Source organism: Chiloscyllium plagiosum, unplaced genomic scaffold, assembly GCF_037043375.1.
Source record: "Chiloscyllium plagiosum isolate Xiang-an unplaced genomic scaffold, Cpla_swu_hap1 HiC_scaffold_5, whole genome shotgun sequence".
Classification (NCBI taxonomy): Eukaryota; Metazoa; Chordata; class Chondrichthyes; order Orectolobiformes; family Hemiscylliidae; genus Chiloscyllium; species Chiloscyllium plagiosum.
In genome coordinates this window covers 12,424,293-12,441,376 of record NW_028270143.1, presented here as the reverse complement: position 1 = coordinate 12,441,376, position 17,084 = coordinate 12,424,293, and the positions used below count along the sequence as shown (strand labels likewise).

Here is a 17,084-nt window from a genome sequence, read left to right as displayed (position 1 = left end):
TCCAGCATCTGCAGTCATTGTTTTTAACCTAAATAGGAAATGTCCCAGTATATTTCACACAACCGAATTTACATGAACCCGCTTACTGCCTTCTGTATTACCTCTTTACAACCAGAATGTGTTAATTATATTATTGGGTTAAGATGCAACTTGTCTGCCACTTATGTATTTCTAAACATAATATATTATAATCACAGAATTATATGTGCAACTGTATCACTTGATTGTATAATGAGAATTAAACTTCCAATATTTGTACAAAGGATTGAGCGTAACTTTAAAATATGTCTGCAATTTAAATGTGATGAATATAAGCCTCTCTTTTCATGCCTCTGTCATCTTGCCCTTTAATCAGCAAGGAAACTTTAACAGCTCAGTTGGTTCTGATGGGTATATGCTTTCATCACTCACCTGTGGTATGTCTCCTGTCACCACTATTACAGAGGGTCTTCAGCAGGTACGTGAATACTTTATAATACATTTTATTACTCTCTCATTTCTGACAGCTATTCAAAGTGAAGTTCTTCTTTTGTATTTGTACATTTTATTTAAACATTGCCAGATTTTATAAATGTTAGTAGTCAGTTTTTCCTTTTTAGGCCCAAAATTGTTGATAGTTGCAGCTTTGAGTGAGTTTTCTGAAATCTTGCTGTTTGTGTAGATCTCAGTTTAGTATCCTGCACTTCTTTCAGCTGCACACAGAAATGAAATTTGGTTTGGCCTCTAGTGTATTCCTTCTTCACCTTTTCAAATAAAGTTTTTTTAAAAATAGTTGAGTCTCTTCACATTCTAGATTAGTGTACAACTCCAGTGCCTCAAATGAATGATCCCTGTTATGATCAGGTAAAGGACTGTTAACATTTTACAGAGAAATCTAAGCAGAGTGTGGGGTGCTGGAAAAGCACAGCAGGTCAGGCAGCCTCCGAGGAACAGGGGAAATCAATGTCTTGGGCATAAGCCCTTTATTTTCTGATGAAGGGCTTATGCCCAAGACATTGATTTCCCCTGCTCCTTGGAGGCTGCCTGACCTGTTGTGCTTTTCCAGCACCACACTCTTGACTCTGATCTCCAGCATCTGCAGTCCTCACTTTCTCCTAGAGAAATCCAAGCATCTCAATTTAAAAAATCAGCTTCATCATAAAGTAGCATTTCTTTAAAACTAGGCACAAGCTTTATTGTAAAAAAAAAAGTTAAATAAAGCAATACAATTATTTAACACTATAGTTTATTCCTACATGCACCATGGTGTTAGATTTGCTACTTACTTTCCCCCAAAATTTTTGTGTTCTTCGGTTCATTGAAAGTGAGTTGGGTTGGCTGGGCCAGCATTTGTTGTCCCTTACTAACTGCATGGAGTCGCTGCCTTAAACTGCTGCAGTCCTTGAGGGTTTAAGAGCACATAATTCCAAGTCAGGATGGTATGTAACTTGGAAGGGTACTTGTGACTTGTAGGACATTTCCATGCATCTGCTGTAATGTACATGGGTGGCAGAGGTCCTGAGTATGAGAGTTGCTCTCAGACCAGCATCAGTGAGTTACTGTAGTGCACCTTGCTGCAATGGTGGTAGAGGGATGAATGCTCAAGGTAGTGAATGGTTTGCTAATCAAACAGGCTGCATTGTCTGTTTGGTGTCCAGCTTCCTGAGTGATGTAGGAGCTGCACTTGTATGAGCAAGTGGAATTTATTCTATCTCACTCCTGACTTGTCCCTTTTGCAGAGGATGGACAGACATTAGGGAGATGAGATGAGTTATTCACAGTAGAATGCCAAGCTTCTGAATTGGTGTTTTAGTTACTGACCTTAAGGCTAGTTTGGTTCAGTTTCTGGTCAATGATCGCCTCCAGGATATTGTGTGGGAAATTCAGTAAGATGGTAATGCCGTTAAATGTCAAGAGCCAATGATTGGATTAAGTCAGAAATCTCACAACACCAAGTCATATTCCAACATGTTTGTTTTGAAATCACAAACTTTCAAAACACTGCTCCTTTTTCAGGTGAACTCTCTAATACCAGCACCTTCATATAATGATTGGATTGTAATAGAATAGAATTCTATGATTGTCTCCTTGTTTTGAGATGGTTGTTGTCTGCCTTTGGTCTGCTGTAAATGTTACTCACCACTCATCAGTATCTGAAAAGTTGTAAATGGTGCTGAACGTTGTGTAATCATCGGTGAACATCTCCACTTTTGATTTCATGGATGGGGGGGGGGGGGGGGGGAGATGTCATTAATGAAGCAGCTGAAAATGGGCCTGGAACATCACCTTGAGGACCTCTTTCAGTGATGTTCTATGGCTGAGATGATTGGCCTCCATCATCCACAACCAATTTGCTTTGTACTAAGAATTCCACCCAATGGAGAGTTATGCCCTTGATCTCCACTGATTTCTGTTTTGTCAGAGCTTCTTGATGCCACACTCAGTCAAATGCTGCCATGATAACAAGGGCAGTCACTGGCTCATCACCTTTGCAGTTCAGCTCCTTTTGTCCGTGTTTGTAACAAGGATGCAGTGATGCTAGGAGTAACTAAACTTGGCCAAATTGATCATCTATGATCAGGATATTCCTTTGCCAAAGTGATCAAACAGCAGTTACAATGACCTCTTCAAAAACTTTGAGCTCAGTATGTCATGATATCTTAAATTATATGCAAGAATTACTTTTAGTTCTTCTCTGCTCTGGGAATTCTCAAACATTTAAACCCTAATTTACTAGCTCTTGATTGTACATATCTTGGTCAAACCCTTGTGAATATTTTTTTCATACTTCCAAGTGAATCTGCTAGTTTCTTTCTTTGTTGCAAGACTCTGTGTGGAGTGCCATTTGTAGGTCCTTCCACTAGTTTCAATGTAACTCATTTTCCAGCTTCTGTTCTCAAAGTTCAAATAGAGTCCCACCTGCATTCCACTCGGTGAATATTGAACTTAGATTTTCCACTCTGTTTTCAGCATGGATCAAACTTAATATAAAGTTCAAACTGCAGCTAGGTTTTTCAGCAGCTAACTAGACAAATTGATATCTGATAGCCTTCCAAAGCTCTGCCAACCTCTTAGAGGGCAAGTCTGTTCAGGATGTCCTTAAACTGGCAACTAGATCAGTTTATGACATTTAGAACGTAGTCATAGAGATGTACAGCATGGAAACAGACCCTTTGGTCCAACCCATCTATGCTGACCAGATATCCAACCCAATCTAGTCCCACCTGCTAGCACCCGGCCCATATCCCTCCAAACTCTTCCTATTCATATACTCATCCAAATACCTCTTAAATGTTGCAATTGTACCAGCCTCCTCCACTTCCTCTGGCAGCTCATTCCATACCTGTAGCACCCTCTGTGTGTGGAAAAAGTTGCCCCGTCGGTCTCTTTTATATCTTTCCCCTCTCACCCTAAACCTATGCCCTCTAGTTCTGGACTCCCCAATTCCAGGGAAAAGCCTTTGCCTGTTTACCCTATCCATGCCCCTCATAATTTTGTAAACCTCTATAAGGTCACCCCTCAGCTTCCGACGCTCCAGGGAAAACAGCCCCAGCCTGTTCAGCCTCTCCCTATAGCTCAAATCCTCCAACCCTGGCAACACCCTTGTAAATCTTTTCCGAACCCTTTCAAATTTCACAACATCTTTCCGATAGGAAGGAGGCCAGAATTGCACACTCTCTGATCTGATTAAATAAATCAATTTTACAATCTTTCAGGGTTTGCTGAATGCTTTAAAACAATTCAGCTTCAATTATCAAATAAATACTCTCTGGACTGCACTTTTTGCATACCTTCTGGACACCATGTTCAGTTCTTTAGCTAAGTAAGCCTATCCACTATTTCATAACTCTTCTATTTTGACTTTTTAAAACTTTTGAACTGTCATTTCTTCAGTGTTATGGCAGTCTCTAAAGCATAGCATTTTAATAGCCTTACATTTTATCTCCCCAGAACTAAAAATTACTGCTAAATTACTAAAATACACCATTAACAACATATATTTATAATAATTTCCTACTGCAACCGGTTTTGTAGAAGAGAAGTTCGGTTAACTAATCTATTGGCTTTTTTGAGGCTGACCAGTGGTTATACAGTACTTACATTATCAGAAGTTTGCTAAAAATGTACTCAAATCAAAAGCTTCTGTGGAAAATAGAAACTCATTATGTTGGGGATGTATTGGCATGGATGGATGATTAGCTGGCTAACAATACTAACATAAATAGGTCTTTTTAAATTGGCAAGATGTAACAAATAGTGTTACAATAAATCCCTTGAAAGAATAGTTGGAGAGTATGGTTGCCAAATTCGCTGATAGTTTGGAAAGAATATTGTGAATAAGTGATAAGGAGGCAGTGAAAAGATATGGATAGGTTTGGTCAGTTGGCAATTAAATGGTGTAAGATGTGGGAAAATGTGGAATTATGTATTTTGTAGAAAGAGTTAAAATGAAGCATATTATCTAAATGGTGAGAGGTCAGAGGAATCTGGGTGTCTTTATACAAAACAATGCAGGTAAAGCAAGTAATAAAGCTAATTATTTATTGCCAATTACTATGAAGAGAATTGAATATAAAGATAAGTTTGTATTTTGCTTGGGAACTGGTGACACCACATCTCAAGTACAGTGGATCCATTATAGAGACAGAATATAGGAGTGGGAATAGGCCATTTAGCCCTTTGAGTCGGTTTTGCCATTCAATATGACCGCAGCTAATCATGAACTCAGTACCCTGTTTTCAATTTTTCTGTCAAACCCTTTGATCCCTTTAGCTCTAAGAGCAATTTCTAACTCTTTGGAAACATTGAATGTTTTGGCCCTCAACCGCTTTCTCTGGCAGAGAATTCCAAAGGTTCATTACTCTCTGGGTGAAGAAATGTCTCCCCATCTTCAATCCTTAATGGCCTACTCCATAGCTTTAAACTGTGACCTTGATACTAGATTCCTAGTCATTGACAACACCCTTCTTGTCTTTATTATGTCTAATCCTATTAGACTTTTACAGGTTTCTGAGATTTCCCCCTCAGAATATAACTCTAAATGATCTGATCTGATCTGATCGCTGTTCAAATATTAGTCCTGAAATTAGTCTGGTAAACCTTTTTGTACTTCCATAGCCATCTGAGAACATCCTTTCTCAGAAATACCAAAACTGACACAAATGTGGTCTCGCCATGGCCCTGTACTGTTGCAGCTAGGCATCACCATTCCTGTTTTCAAATCCTCTTATTATGAAGGTTAACATATTATTGGCATTCTTCACTGCTGCTCCTACATGCTTGCTTTCAGTAACTGGTACAAGGGTACCCAAGTCTCAATGCACCTCCTCATTTCCCAATCTAACAACATTCAGATCATCTATCTCCCAGTTATTGCTGCCAAAGTGGATGACCTCACATTTTACCCACAATACTTCATCTGCCATACATTTGCTGACTCGCTCAACTTGTCCAAACAACACTGAAGCATCTCTGCTGCATCTTCACAGTCCACCATCCCACCCAGCCTTGTGTTGTCTGCAAACTTGAAGATAATACATTTAGTTCCCTGCTAAATTATTCTTGTGCATTATGAATAGCTAAGGTTCAAGAACCAATTCTTGTGGTACCCCATTAGTCACTTGCTGCTGCTTTGTAAATGACGACAGTTTATTTCTACTCTTTATTTCCTGTATGTCAACCAGTTGTCCAACCACATCTGTAAAATGTCAATCCCATGCGTTTCTAATTTTAATGCTAATCTCTTAATGGGACCTTATCAAAAGCTTTCTGAACGTCCAAGTAAACTGCATCCAATGGCTGCTGTTTGAGCTGTACTAATTACATTATTTCCAAATCGCAGTAGGTTTGCAAGCTTGATTTCCCTTTTGTAAATTCATGCTGTCTATATCTGATCCTGTCTCTCTCTTTCAAGTGCTCTGGTGTGAAATCTTTTATAATGGATTCTTACACTTTCCCCACTACTGATGTTAGGCTAACTGGTCTATAATTCCCTGTTTTCTCGCTCTCCATTTCACTCTTTTTAAGATAGTGGGATTCTATTAGCCTCATTTCGTCCCATAGGAGCTGTTCCAGACTCATCCACTATTTCTAGGGATTCTTCCATATTTACTCTGGGATATAGATTCTTGGGTTGTTCGGGTGCTATTGACCTTTTAAACCCATTAATTTCTCTAATACCATTTCCTTAATAATATCAACTTCCTTTACTTCCTCCCTCTTTATATTGCATTCCCTGACTTTGTAACTCCTTTATGAAGACTGAGCCAAAATATATTTTTAATTGTCTGGAGATAGAGGTGTCATGTGATCCAGTTGTTGTAGAATTTTAGGAAATTGGAACAGGTGTATGCCATATGATCCATTGACCTTTTGCTCCCTTTAATTGAAGTTTGGGGTAAACTTTCAGCATTAGTTCCATTTTCCTGTCCCATGACTAATTCCCTTGGTATCTAAAATCTTTCAATCTTGTTTTGAAAGTACTCAGACCATCTGCTGAAAGCCGTTTCTTGATTAATCACCAGCTTGGTTCTAATTCTGGTTCTTGATTTAAACTCTGGAAAATTCAACTTGACTCACTTTAGTTGTACAAACTGATTGTAAAATTATTTTTCCCCATCCAGTTAATGGGAACAGATCCTTTGGTCCAATTCGTCCATGCCTACTAGACTTATACACTTCATGGTAAGGTCTTGGGGAGTGTTGCTGAACAAAGAGACCTTGGAGTGCAGGTTCATAGCTCCTTGAAAGTGGAGTTGCAGGTAGATAGGATAGTGAAGAAGGTGTTTGTTATGCTTTCCTTTATTGGTCAGAGTATTAAGTACAGGAGTTGGGAGGTCATGTTGCAGCTGTACAGGACATTGGTTTGGCCACTGTTGGAATATTGCGTGCAATTCTGGTCTCCTTCCTATCGGAAAGATGTTGAGCAACTTGAAAGGGTTCAGAAAAGATTTCCAAGGATGTTGCCAAGGTTGGAGGATTTGAGCAATAGAGAGACGTTGAATCAGCTCGGAGGCTTATAAAATCATGAGGGGCATGGATAGGATAAATGGACAAAGTCTTTTCCCTGGGGTAGGGTAGTCCAGAACAAGAGGGCATAGGTTTAGGGTGAGGGGAGAAAGATATAAAAGAGACCTAAGGGGCAACTTTTTGACGCAGTGCGTGGTATATGTATGGAATGAGCTGCCAGAGGATGTGGTGGAGGCTAATATGGTTGTAACATTTAAAAGGCATCTGGATGGGTATATGAATAGGAAGAGTTTGGAGGAGTTTGGGCCAGGTGCTGGCAGGTGGGACTGGATTGGGTTGGGATATCTGGTCGGCATGGACGGGTTGGACCAAAGGATCTGCTTCTGTGCTGTACATCTCTGATTATGACTACTCCTGAGGTAACCTCCTTCGCTGCTTACTGCACCTCCAATTTTGATGTCATCTTCAAATTTACTAATCATAACTCCTATATTCATATAATGTTTGGATTGATCTTCCTGAGGCGTGAAACCTTTTTAATAAACAAATGAAACTTAATAAATCTTAAGTATGTCACTCTGTAAACCAGTCAATTTCAAGACTCTAATTTGAAGGTAGGAAATGGAACTCTTGTGTTTTAAACAAACATTACTTTCAACATTGTCTTAATGATGTATCTCCTTTTCTTTCTAGATTGTTACCATGGGCCTTTTCCGCACAATTGCTCTGTTTTACTTGGGAAGTTTTGACAGCATTGTGCGTCGTTGTATGATACAGCAAGAAAAGTGTATAGGCTTGGAAAAGAAGGATTAATCTCTCCTTGAATTTGGAGGTTAAGGATCAGACTTTGAAAAATAAATATCGAAGGAAATGTTTCAGTCTTGCCCCTCCACTCCTGATTTCAGTGGCATCAGATCTTTCAGGTTGGAGTGGGGTCTTACTGTGTGGTACAAAGAGAAGACCACAGTGGTACGTTAGCAGTACGACTCTGATGCCTTGAATGGAAATTGCAATATAATTTATAACCAGCATTGATTGGGAGAAGTGCACATGAAAGGCTATAAATCATAGATGCATTTTTTTATGTATTGTGCTGGCACTATTTTTGTAATTGTTCAATTTATTCCCCTTCCCTTCCCATCCCGTCCAAATTAAATGAGAGGGCAAATGAAGCCAAATTCTATGTCCTCTTATTTATTTTTGATGTTTCAATCAAATCAGCAATGGAGTTTTCTTTTGCCCTTGTAACTTGTTTCTCTAGCTTTGGTTGTGGCACCATTTGAAATTGAATCCTTTGGCATGTTTTAAAGATCTAATGAGTACAGTATATGTAACGGGTTGACCAAATGTTCCATCAGATAGTTGCTAAGCATTTAAATGTGACCCCCCAATATTGTTTTTTAAAACCTTCATTAAAACTGTTAAAAGCCTTCACTCAGCCCATGACAATTTAACATTAACTGAACAATATTTCCGCTTCAATTGTTAGAGTTTGCAAAGAGTTGGATGAGCATTTTTTTAATTGTGATATGTAAACTATTGAATAAAATGCTTTACTCTTTCTGTGAAATAGTCAAACTATATCATGTCGCATGGCATTACTTAGAAATTAATAATTTCCTTTTCAAAATTGCTAATTTTGTGTTGACCACTGATCTGATTCTGTAGCCTCAGTATTTAATATTTCGACTGAGTTTTTTTCCTGTGTATGTCTATGGTGTATTTCCATAAGTCTTGTTAATCCAGCGAAATAACTATAAAATGGATAATAACGTAATCTACACAATGAAATACTTGCCTCTGAATGTTTCAAAGCTCTTTACATCAAGTTAAATACTTTTGAAGCATAGTCACTTTTGTAATGTAGGGAAATACAACAGACCATTTGTGAGCATGTAGGTTAATGAGAGAAATAACCAGATAATTGGTTACCAATGCATTGTCGTTTTGGTGTTGGCATTTGGTATGGTATGGGCGATTTGCTGTAATTTTTATGCAACTATGGACTTGAAATAACTTAATTGCACAACTTAGAGCATGGGGAGGACAAACAATGGCCAGGGTATGAGAAAGAGTTACCCTGTTTAAATGCTGCTATTAGCCCTTTTTAGACCTTTGCATCTGCTGAACCATGTTCGTGGAGCATTGGCTTAACATCTCATTTGAAAGATAGCATTTCCAACAGTATGGCAAGTCTTTGCAGTGGAAACTGGCAAGTCTTTGACTTGATGTGAGCGTATAATCACTGAACTCAGGCTGATATGTTGAACCTTTTAAAGTAAATTCAGGTGGTTATCAAAGAGAAGGTAGATCTTGGATTTTTTTTTTAATGTGTTTAAAAAGAAGAGCTACAAGACCACAGTCTTATTTATTTGAAAGTTAGTCATATAGCATGGAAACAGACCAACTTGTCCACGCCAACCATGTTCCCAAACTAATCTAGTCCCACTTTCCTGTATTTGACCTGTATCCCTCCATGTACAGTACTTATCCAAATGCCTTGTGAAATGTTGTAACTGGATCTGCATCCACCACTTCCTCTGGCAGTTCATTCCACTTTGTGTAAAAAAAAAAGTTACCCCTCAGTCTTTTTTTTTAAAAAAAACTTTCTTCTCTCCTTAAAAGTATGTCCCCTAGCTTTGAACTCTCCCAGTTAGGCAAAATACCCTTGCAATGAATATCTTATCAATGTCCCTCATTTAATAAAGTTCACCCCAACCACCACCTCTCCAGTGAAAAAAGTCCCAGCTATCCAGCCTATTTTTATAACTCAGCCTCCATTCGCTGCAACATCCTGATAAATTGGAGAGCATTCAGCCAAGGTTTAATAATATCCCCCCTATTAGCAGGGTGACCAGAACTGCACGCAGTACTCCAGAAGAGGCCTCACCAGTGTTCTATACAACCAGAACATAATATTCCCACTTCTATACTCAGTAGTCTGAGCAATGAAAGCAAGTGTACTAAATGCCACCTTAACCACCCTGTGTACCTGTGATGCAAATTTCAAAGAATTATACCTGAACCCCTAGGACTCCCTTTTCTACAGCTCCACCCAGGATCTTACCATTAATTGTATATATCCTGCCCTTGTTTGTTTTTGCCAAACTGCAATACCTTCCATTTATCCAAATTAAACTCCATCTGCCACTTCCCAGCCCGTTGATCCAATTGATCAAGATTTCTTTGTAAACTTGGATAACCTTACTGTCCATTATACCACCAATTATGGTGTCATCCGCAAACTTACCAACCAAGCCTCCTATCTTCTCATCCAAATAGTTTGTATAAATGACTAACAAAAGTGGACCCAATCCTTGTGGAACACTGCTGGTCACAGGCCTCCAGTCCGAACAACAATCCTCCACCACCACCCTCTGACGCCTACCATCAAGCCAATTTTGTATCCAATCTGCAAGCTCACCCTGAATCCCACGTGATCTAATTTTGCTAATTAGTCCACCCCGGAACCCTGTTAAAGACTTTACTAACGTCTAAATAAACCACATCTAACGCTCTGCCCTCATCAATCTTCCTAGTTATTCCTCAAAAAAACTCAATCAAGTTTGTGAGAAATGATTTCCATCACACACAAAACCATGCTGACTGTCCATGATCAGTCCTTGCCTCTCCAAATGCTTGTAAATCCTATCTTTCAAAATCACCCCCAACACTTACTCACCACCCATGTCAGGCTCCTCAGACTGTAGTTCCCACACTTCACCTTTCAACTTTTCTTAAATAAAGGTCCAATATTAGCCACCATCTCGTCCTCTAGCCACTCACCTGTCGTTTATAGATATAAATATTCCTGGCCCCTCAATTTCTTCCCTAACTTTCCACAACATCCTGGGATACACTTGATCAGATCCTGGAGATTTAACCAGCTTTGTTTCCTAAGACCTCCAGCACTTCCTGCTCTGTAATGAGAACTATTTTCTAAACATCGATAGTTATTTTCCCAAGTTCTTTAGCATTCATTTTTTTTTTCTCCACAGTAAAAACTGACATGAAATATTCATTTAGTATATGTTCCATCTCCTGAGTTTCAACAAGCAGATCAACTCTAGATCTTTTGGGGGCCCTATACTCTATTGTTTAGACAGACCAATTCACTTGATCTGTGCTACTTCATAAATCTTTTCCTGTCTATAACATTGCATCCACTTGAAATAATGTTGAGACTTTTCATTACCTGCATATTGTTTTCAGACCAGACTTTGTGATTGCAAACTGTCCCTGGTGTGACTTAAGTTCTTTTAGGTTTCTGTATTGTTTGACAGTGAGGTGTTGCTTCCATTGTAATTTTATAAAGAATCTGTACAATTTTTCTTTTGATCGCATTAGGACAGAGGGTGCCTGAGTGTTGACTATTTAGAGGTTTCACACATTTCAACTTCACTGTTCCAGACGCCAATTCTGATTTTTGATGTAGAACTGCCTGGCTTTGGATGTCTAGCAGTTGATGAGGTGTTCATTTTTTTTTTAAAATTGTGATTGGAAGCTAGTAGAAACTTTGACCATGATGGTCTGTGTTAATGGACTCTACCTTGTACTGAAGCAAGTTTTGCTTGATTTGTTTTTTGCTCTGTTCTATCACCATGTTTAAATATTGAAGTAATGACTTTATTATATCAAATTTTGCACATTTTTGTTGATATGTTAGTTGGAATGGTTTGCTTTACCGTCCCACTTTTCACTTGTATTTAGTGCATGAATTAGCTGCAGGATTGCAGGTGTAAGTGGATAATGAAATTAAACAGAAAACATGGAAGCTTGAGTCTTACAGGTGACCCGGTTGTAACTTAAATGCTGTATTTTTGAGATATCAACCCAAAAGGAAAATCATTAAGGTACTGTAATATAACCAGAACCTTTTTAAATACACAGTTGTTGTGACTCCTACCTCTTTTAGAAAATGGAAAGAAACACTCATTTCAAATTAGTCCTGTTTCAGTTCTATATCTGTATCTGGAATTAGATTCACTGTAAAGTATCAATTATTGACTAGTAATGTTCAGAGTCCTATGCTGAACATTTTCTTGAATGATGATTCATTTATGGAAATGATAGTTAAATGGGGTGTGAATCTATTAGACCTGAAAATATTCATCATTAAAAATCAAACCTATTACCTTAATTTGATTGTAATTCTTTTTAGTAACATAGGTATTCAATAAATATTATTCTCTCTGCACTTATATTTTGGGTAGTGAGAGTGGTTTGTTTTACATTTTGTTGGACCGTATAACTTTGTGTTCTGTGTTGTATTATTGTATGGAGTCAGTTGTACAGCACAGAAACAGACTGGTCCAACTCATCCATGTCAACCAGACATCCTAACTTAATCTCGTCCTGTTTATCCGCATTTGGCCCATATCCCTCTAAACCCTTCCTATTCATGTACCCATCCAAATCCCTTGTAAATGCTGTAATTGTACCAGTCTCCACCACTTCCTCTGGCAACTCATTCCATACATGCACCATTCTCTGTGTGGAAAAAGTTGCCCTTTGGGTCCCTTTTAACTCTTTACCTTCTCACCTTAAACCTGTGCCCTCTGGATTTGGACTCCCCTACCTTGAGGAAAAAGACCTTGGCTAATCACCCTTTCCATGCCCCTAATGATTCCCTCTGCTCCACGGAAAATAGCCCCAGCCTATTCAGCCTCTCCCTATTGCTCAAACCCTCCAATCCTGGCAACATCTTTGTAAATCATTTCTGCACTCTAAAATTTTGCAACATCTTTCAATAGCAAGGAGACTAGAATTGAACACAGAATTCCAAAAATAGCCTAATTTATGTCCTGTACAGCCACAACATGACATCCCAACTCCTATACTCAATACAATGACCAATAAAGGCAAGTGTACCAAACACTACCTTCACCACCCTGTCTACATGTGACTGTCCCTTAAACGCACTATGAATCTGCACCCCCAAGGTCATGCAAGTGTTGTAGTCAGGTTTAGTTACATGGTGGGGCTGGACAATTTTCACAGATTCTACCACTTCACCTGGAGCTGAGATTTCATTTGCGTTCACTGAAAGCTCTTAATGACCAAGATAATAATGAGATCATTATGGCATTTAACTGAAGGTTGCCTAGCTATTTGATCTTATTGTGCCACAAATAGTGTTTTTGGTGTCTATCAAACCTGATATTTTGAAGGGTGAGCGATATCTTCAACTCAGGCTATTTGTGTCAAGAAAATAAGTTGGTTAAGCAAGAATGTCTAAGAATAACCTCTGTTTGCCAGCTGCATGATGCTTGATACGCAACGGACAATGGTTTTTGAAGCTGTCGGGGATTCTGGATGAATGCGGATATCTTTTCCAAAGATCAAAGTGATAAATATATAGAATTTTACAGCACAAAGAATTAATTCACCTATTAAGTTTTGTCTGTATTTCTTTGCATTAAATGTGTAATCTAATTGTACTGCTTGCTATACCCCTATTTAATATATCGCTTTTATCAAACAACTAATGGGTAAAGAACTTTGATTCAACAAAGGTTATGGCTACAAATTCCACTTTCTAATAGTTCATTTTTGACTTCAAGTATGTGCCTTTTTTTGGTTTTCCAGACATTAGAAGCTTTCTAAACTTTATCTTAATCTTAAAATGGCTATCATGTTGCCTCTTAAAATTTTCTCAATGAAACTTCTGCGATCTTATTCCAGTTTCTAACTACATTTATCATTTCTATAATCTAGTACATCTTATTTGCTCCTCTTCCATTACTTCTATCTGCTTCCCACAAACTTTGCTTTTGAGTTTTACATAATAAAAATCGTAAGATCTTGGCCAGGATGTTGAGTAGAATTAAAGATAAGGCTGACAGCATTCACTTTTCTTGAAGCATGAATTAGGCAGCAACTTTCTTTGGTCACGCTTGCCATACTGAGTTTGCTGAGCAACTCCGCATAAGGTGTGTGGAATGAGATGAGATTGCCATTCTTTTATCTGGTAGATACTGACTATACTGGAACCAATAGTGCTATTCATTCCAATGCCAGTACGTTTTAGCAGTGTAATGAGGTTTAATTACTGCCAAGTGACTTCTCTTAAATTTTGTAAGTGTGATGTCTCACTCCTTTAGATCCTGTGTCATAACAGGAATTTTGACACTTAAATCTATTTCATTCCTCTTAACTCCTCATCTAGCAGTCATTTTTATAAAAACTATGTTTGGATGTATGTTAACTAAACTTATTGTTCATTGTCCATAGCATGGTTAATCTCACAGTTCAAACTATCTGTTTCTGGTAATTGTACAATTGATATTGAGATTGGCATTTTAAAGGAAATGCTGTAATAATGTTCAGGCGGTGTCTTGTGTTATCACTGCAGCCATTCCTAAATCATACCTAAAATAAAGGTGCCTAAGATTTTTGAGAAAATTATTGATAACTAAAGAAAGGTTTCCTCTATCTTGTACTGTGGTTATGTTGGATGTTACTAATCCCTAATAAAATTTGGAGCAATCTGTTTTCTGGTTATAGTCTTAGTCCTAGGAATTTAAATATTGTGCAACAAACAATATTATTCTTGAACGCCAGTTGAAAGATGCATCTTGAAATCATGTATTTGACATTTAATGTATTCTTTGTTTTCCTTTTTCTACAATAAACATTTTGAGAAGGAGGCAGAATTTAAGATTGCACTGATTTATATGTTTTTAACACTAGCTCTTGAGAATAAATATACATCAAGCCATATACTCGAAGATATACTAAAATGTAATGTGATTCACCTGTATAAATATTTTTGATCTTAAATTAAAACCCACTTTTCTTCAAAAACTATCCTAATTAGTGTAACCTAGCAGCAATGAATATTAAGTTTTGATTTTATATTTTGCACCTACCTATAGAATGCATTAGAATTTACTTTACACATATATGTTCATTTTCTTGGAGTGTTGTGGAAGAGGGGAGGGAACTGTATCCTGTTTGATTCATAGGCTAAATCAAAATGTTGCAAAAGTGAAAGGAGGTTTTTTAAATTGGAAAATATAACCTTTTGTGTCACAATCTAATTGTGTAGACTTATCATGTTTTGCCCAGTTTTACAAAGCTAGGAGATCACTTTTTCATCTTGACCTTGTGTTCTTATAATTCTTATGCTTTACTGTCATGAGTGATTGGTTTCAGAGGCTTCCTTTTAATGTTGCTGATGAGGGTGCTCATGTACCCAATGTAACAGTGTACCAACTGATTTCTGAAGTTTCCTCCCTGAGAGACAGGTGATGAACTGCCAAAGATGTGCCTGTCACTTTGAACCTCACTGAGACAGGAATGAAGAGGGAGGACTTGTTTTAATTGCTTTGCTCCATTGCTTTCATGTGCCAACACCTGGTTAAATCTAATCTAGCATCCATTTAATTATTCATTTAATGCACTATTTTAATATAAGTCTCGTTTTGGTTCATATTTCTACAAAAAACTTTCACAACTCATAGCTTCTTTCAGCCTTAGTAGTAACTGCCATATCCAAAAATATTTTTATATTTTAAGAAACTGAATGTTGCTCTTATTTCTATCTTGGATATTTACTACTATTTGTTTGGATGAGAAAGTAAATCAAGCCTTGACTGTTCACTATAGTAATGAGGTAGTTTCAACCCCTTATTTAAACCCATGCTATTGGGTAATGCAGAATCTTGTTTCCAAAAAATTTAATTATTTTACTGTCCATGAATAAAAGCAGAAGTATTAGAGTCTTCAAGCCATGCTAACAATTTGTAGTATTTGTAATCAATACATTTTTAACAAGTGGATTAGGACTGCAATAAGGCTTAACTAGGAAATGTTAGACATTCTATGTTTGGATTAGTTTAACTCTCAAACCTGCTATCTCACTCTGCAGCTGATGTAAATGGAGTATTGTTCTCATGTTTAACTTTCGTTCACCTGTTCATTGTTCGATAAATCTATCTTATTCTTTATACTGAGTTGTGATCTAATAAAATTTAATAGCAGCATCTCATTTCATCCTTGAAAACCAGTTTTCAGAATGTAATGTTTTTCTTAATCTTTACTAATTCTTTGAGATTTGGATCAGGGTGCAGCATAAATGGTGAGAAGTGAACAATCTCCAATTGTTTTTCCAACTTCCTGGTGTTTCATTAGAGTTTTTCATGCTTTTTACCACTCAGCTGGGACACTGCAATTAAAATTTAGATAAGTATTTTACTGTAAGCTGCGAGGAGGGGAGTGACTGTATGAAGGTATAAGCTTGATGTTAACATACTAACCCTGGGAAAAATAATAAACTTGCTCTTCTTCCAAAAACAAACCTTTATTATTTTTCCCAGGGTTAGTATGTTAATATCAAGCTTATACCTTCATACAGTCACTGTGTCACCCTGGTGTGGACACAATTTAAAAAGGGATAGCTTCCAGTGTAAAACAAAGATTAAAATAATACATTGTTTAGAGTAATTTGTGTTCTTGAGTAATTATGTATGACCTGCATGCATTGAGTTACTTTCTAGGTTCTCATTGTTGCGGTTTTCCACTCAGTGCTGTCAAACCTGGTACTTAAGAGATGCTTCTCAAGCTTAACTCCATTTTCCCTTCGTCTAGCAGAATGAGTCTTTGAAATAGCATCAGTTTTATATTGTCTGCTGAGGTTAGGTTCTCCAGGCTTGGTAATTGCTTACAATGTTTTGTCTCCAACAAGTGAAGATTCTCAATCTTGTACATCAAAATAGGAAATGACCTTTCCATATTTCCCCTGGGATGTGATTGGAAAATATTGACTTCATATTGTTTCATCTAATATACCCAAGTTTCAAACAATGCCGAATTATATGAATCAGCTGATCGCTGTGACCATTTTAAGTTGTTTTAAAACAATTCCCTTTTACTGTTTTCCATTTAGAGGAATACTAGCTATTAAAATGTTCAATTAAATTTAGTAGTCCATTTTTATTTTATCAAGACAATATTCTGTTTCAATTTTTTTATATCTCAAACTTGCTCTTTTCTATAATTGCTACTTACACTGGCTGCTGTTAGGTTTTAATTTGCATGTTAAACTTCCTGCAGAAGCTAATTGGCTATAAACAGATTCATAGAATGATGCAGCACCGAAAACTGTTCAGCATGTTGAACCAAGTCTTTGAAAG

The 17,084-nt window shown here is 37.5% G+C and overlaps 1 protein-coding gene across 2 annotated transcripts in view; it reads left to right on the top strand.

Moving 5' to 3' along the window:
* kdsr (3-ketodihydrosphingosine reductase) overlaps positions 1 to 14,596 on the top strand; it is a 49,451-nt gene extending 34,855 nt beyond the window's left edge. For both annotated transcript variants that reach the window (XM_043689609.2, XM_043689610.2), the window contains exons 9-10: positions 356 to 457; positions 7,642 to 14,596. In XM_043689609.2, the coding sequence (XP_043545544.1) occupies positions 356 to 457; positions 7,642 to 7,761 (222 nt within the window). In that variant the 3' untranslated portion in view covers positions 7,762 to 14,596. The remainder of the gene's footprint in view (positions 1 to 355; positions 458 to 7,641) is intronic.
* The last annotated feature ends 2,488 nt before the right edge of the window (positions 14,597 to 17,084 follow it).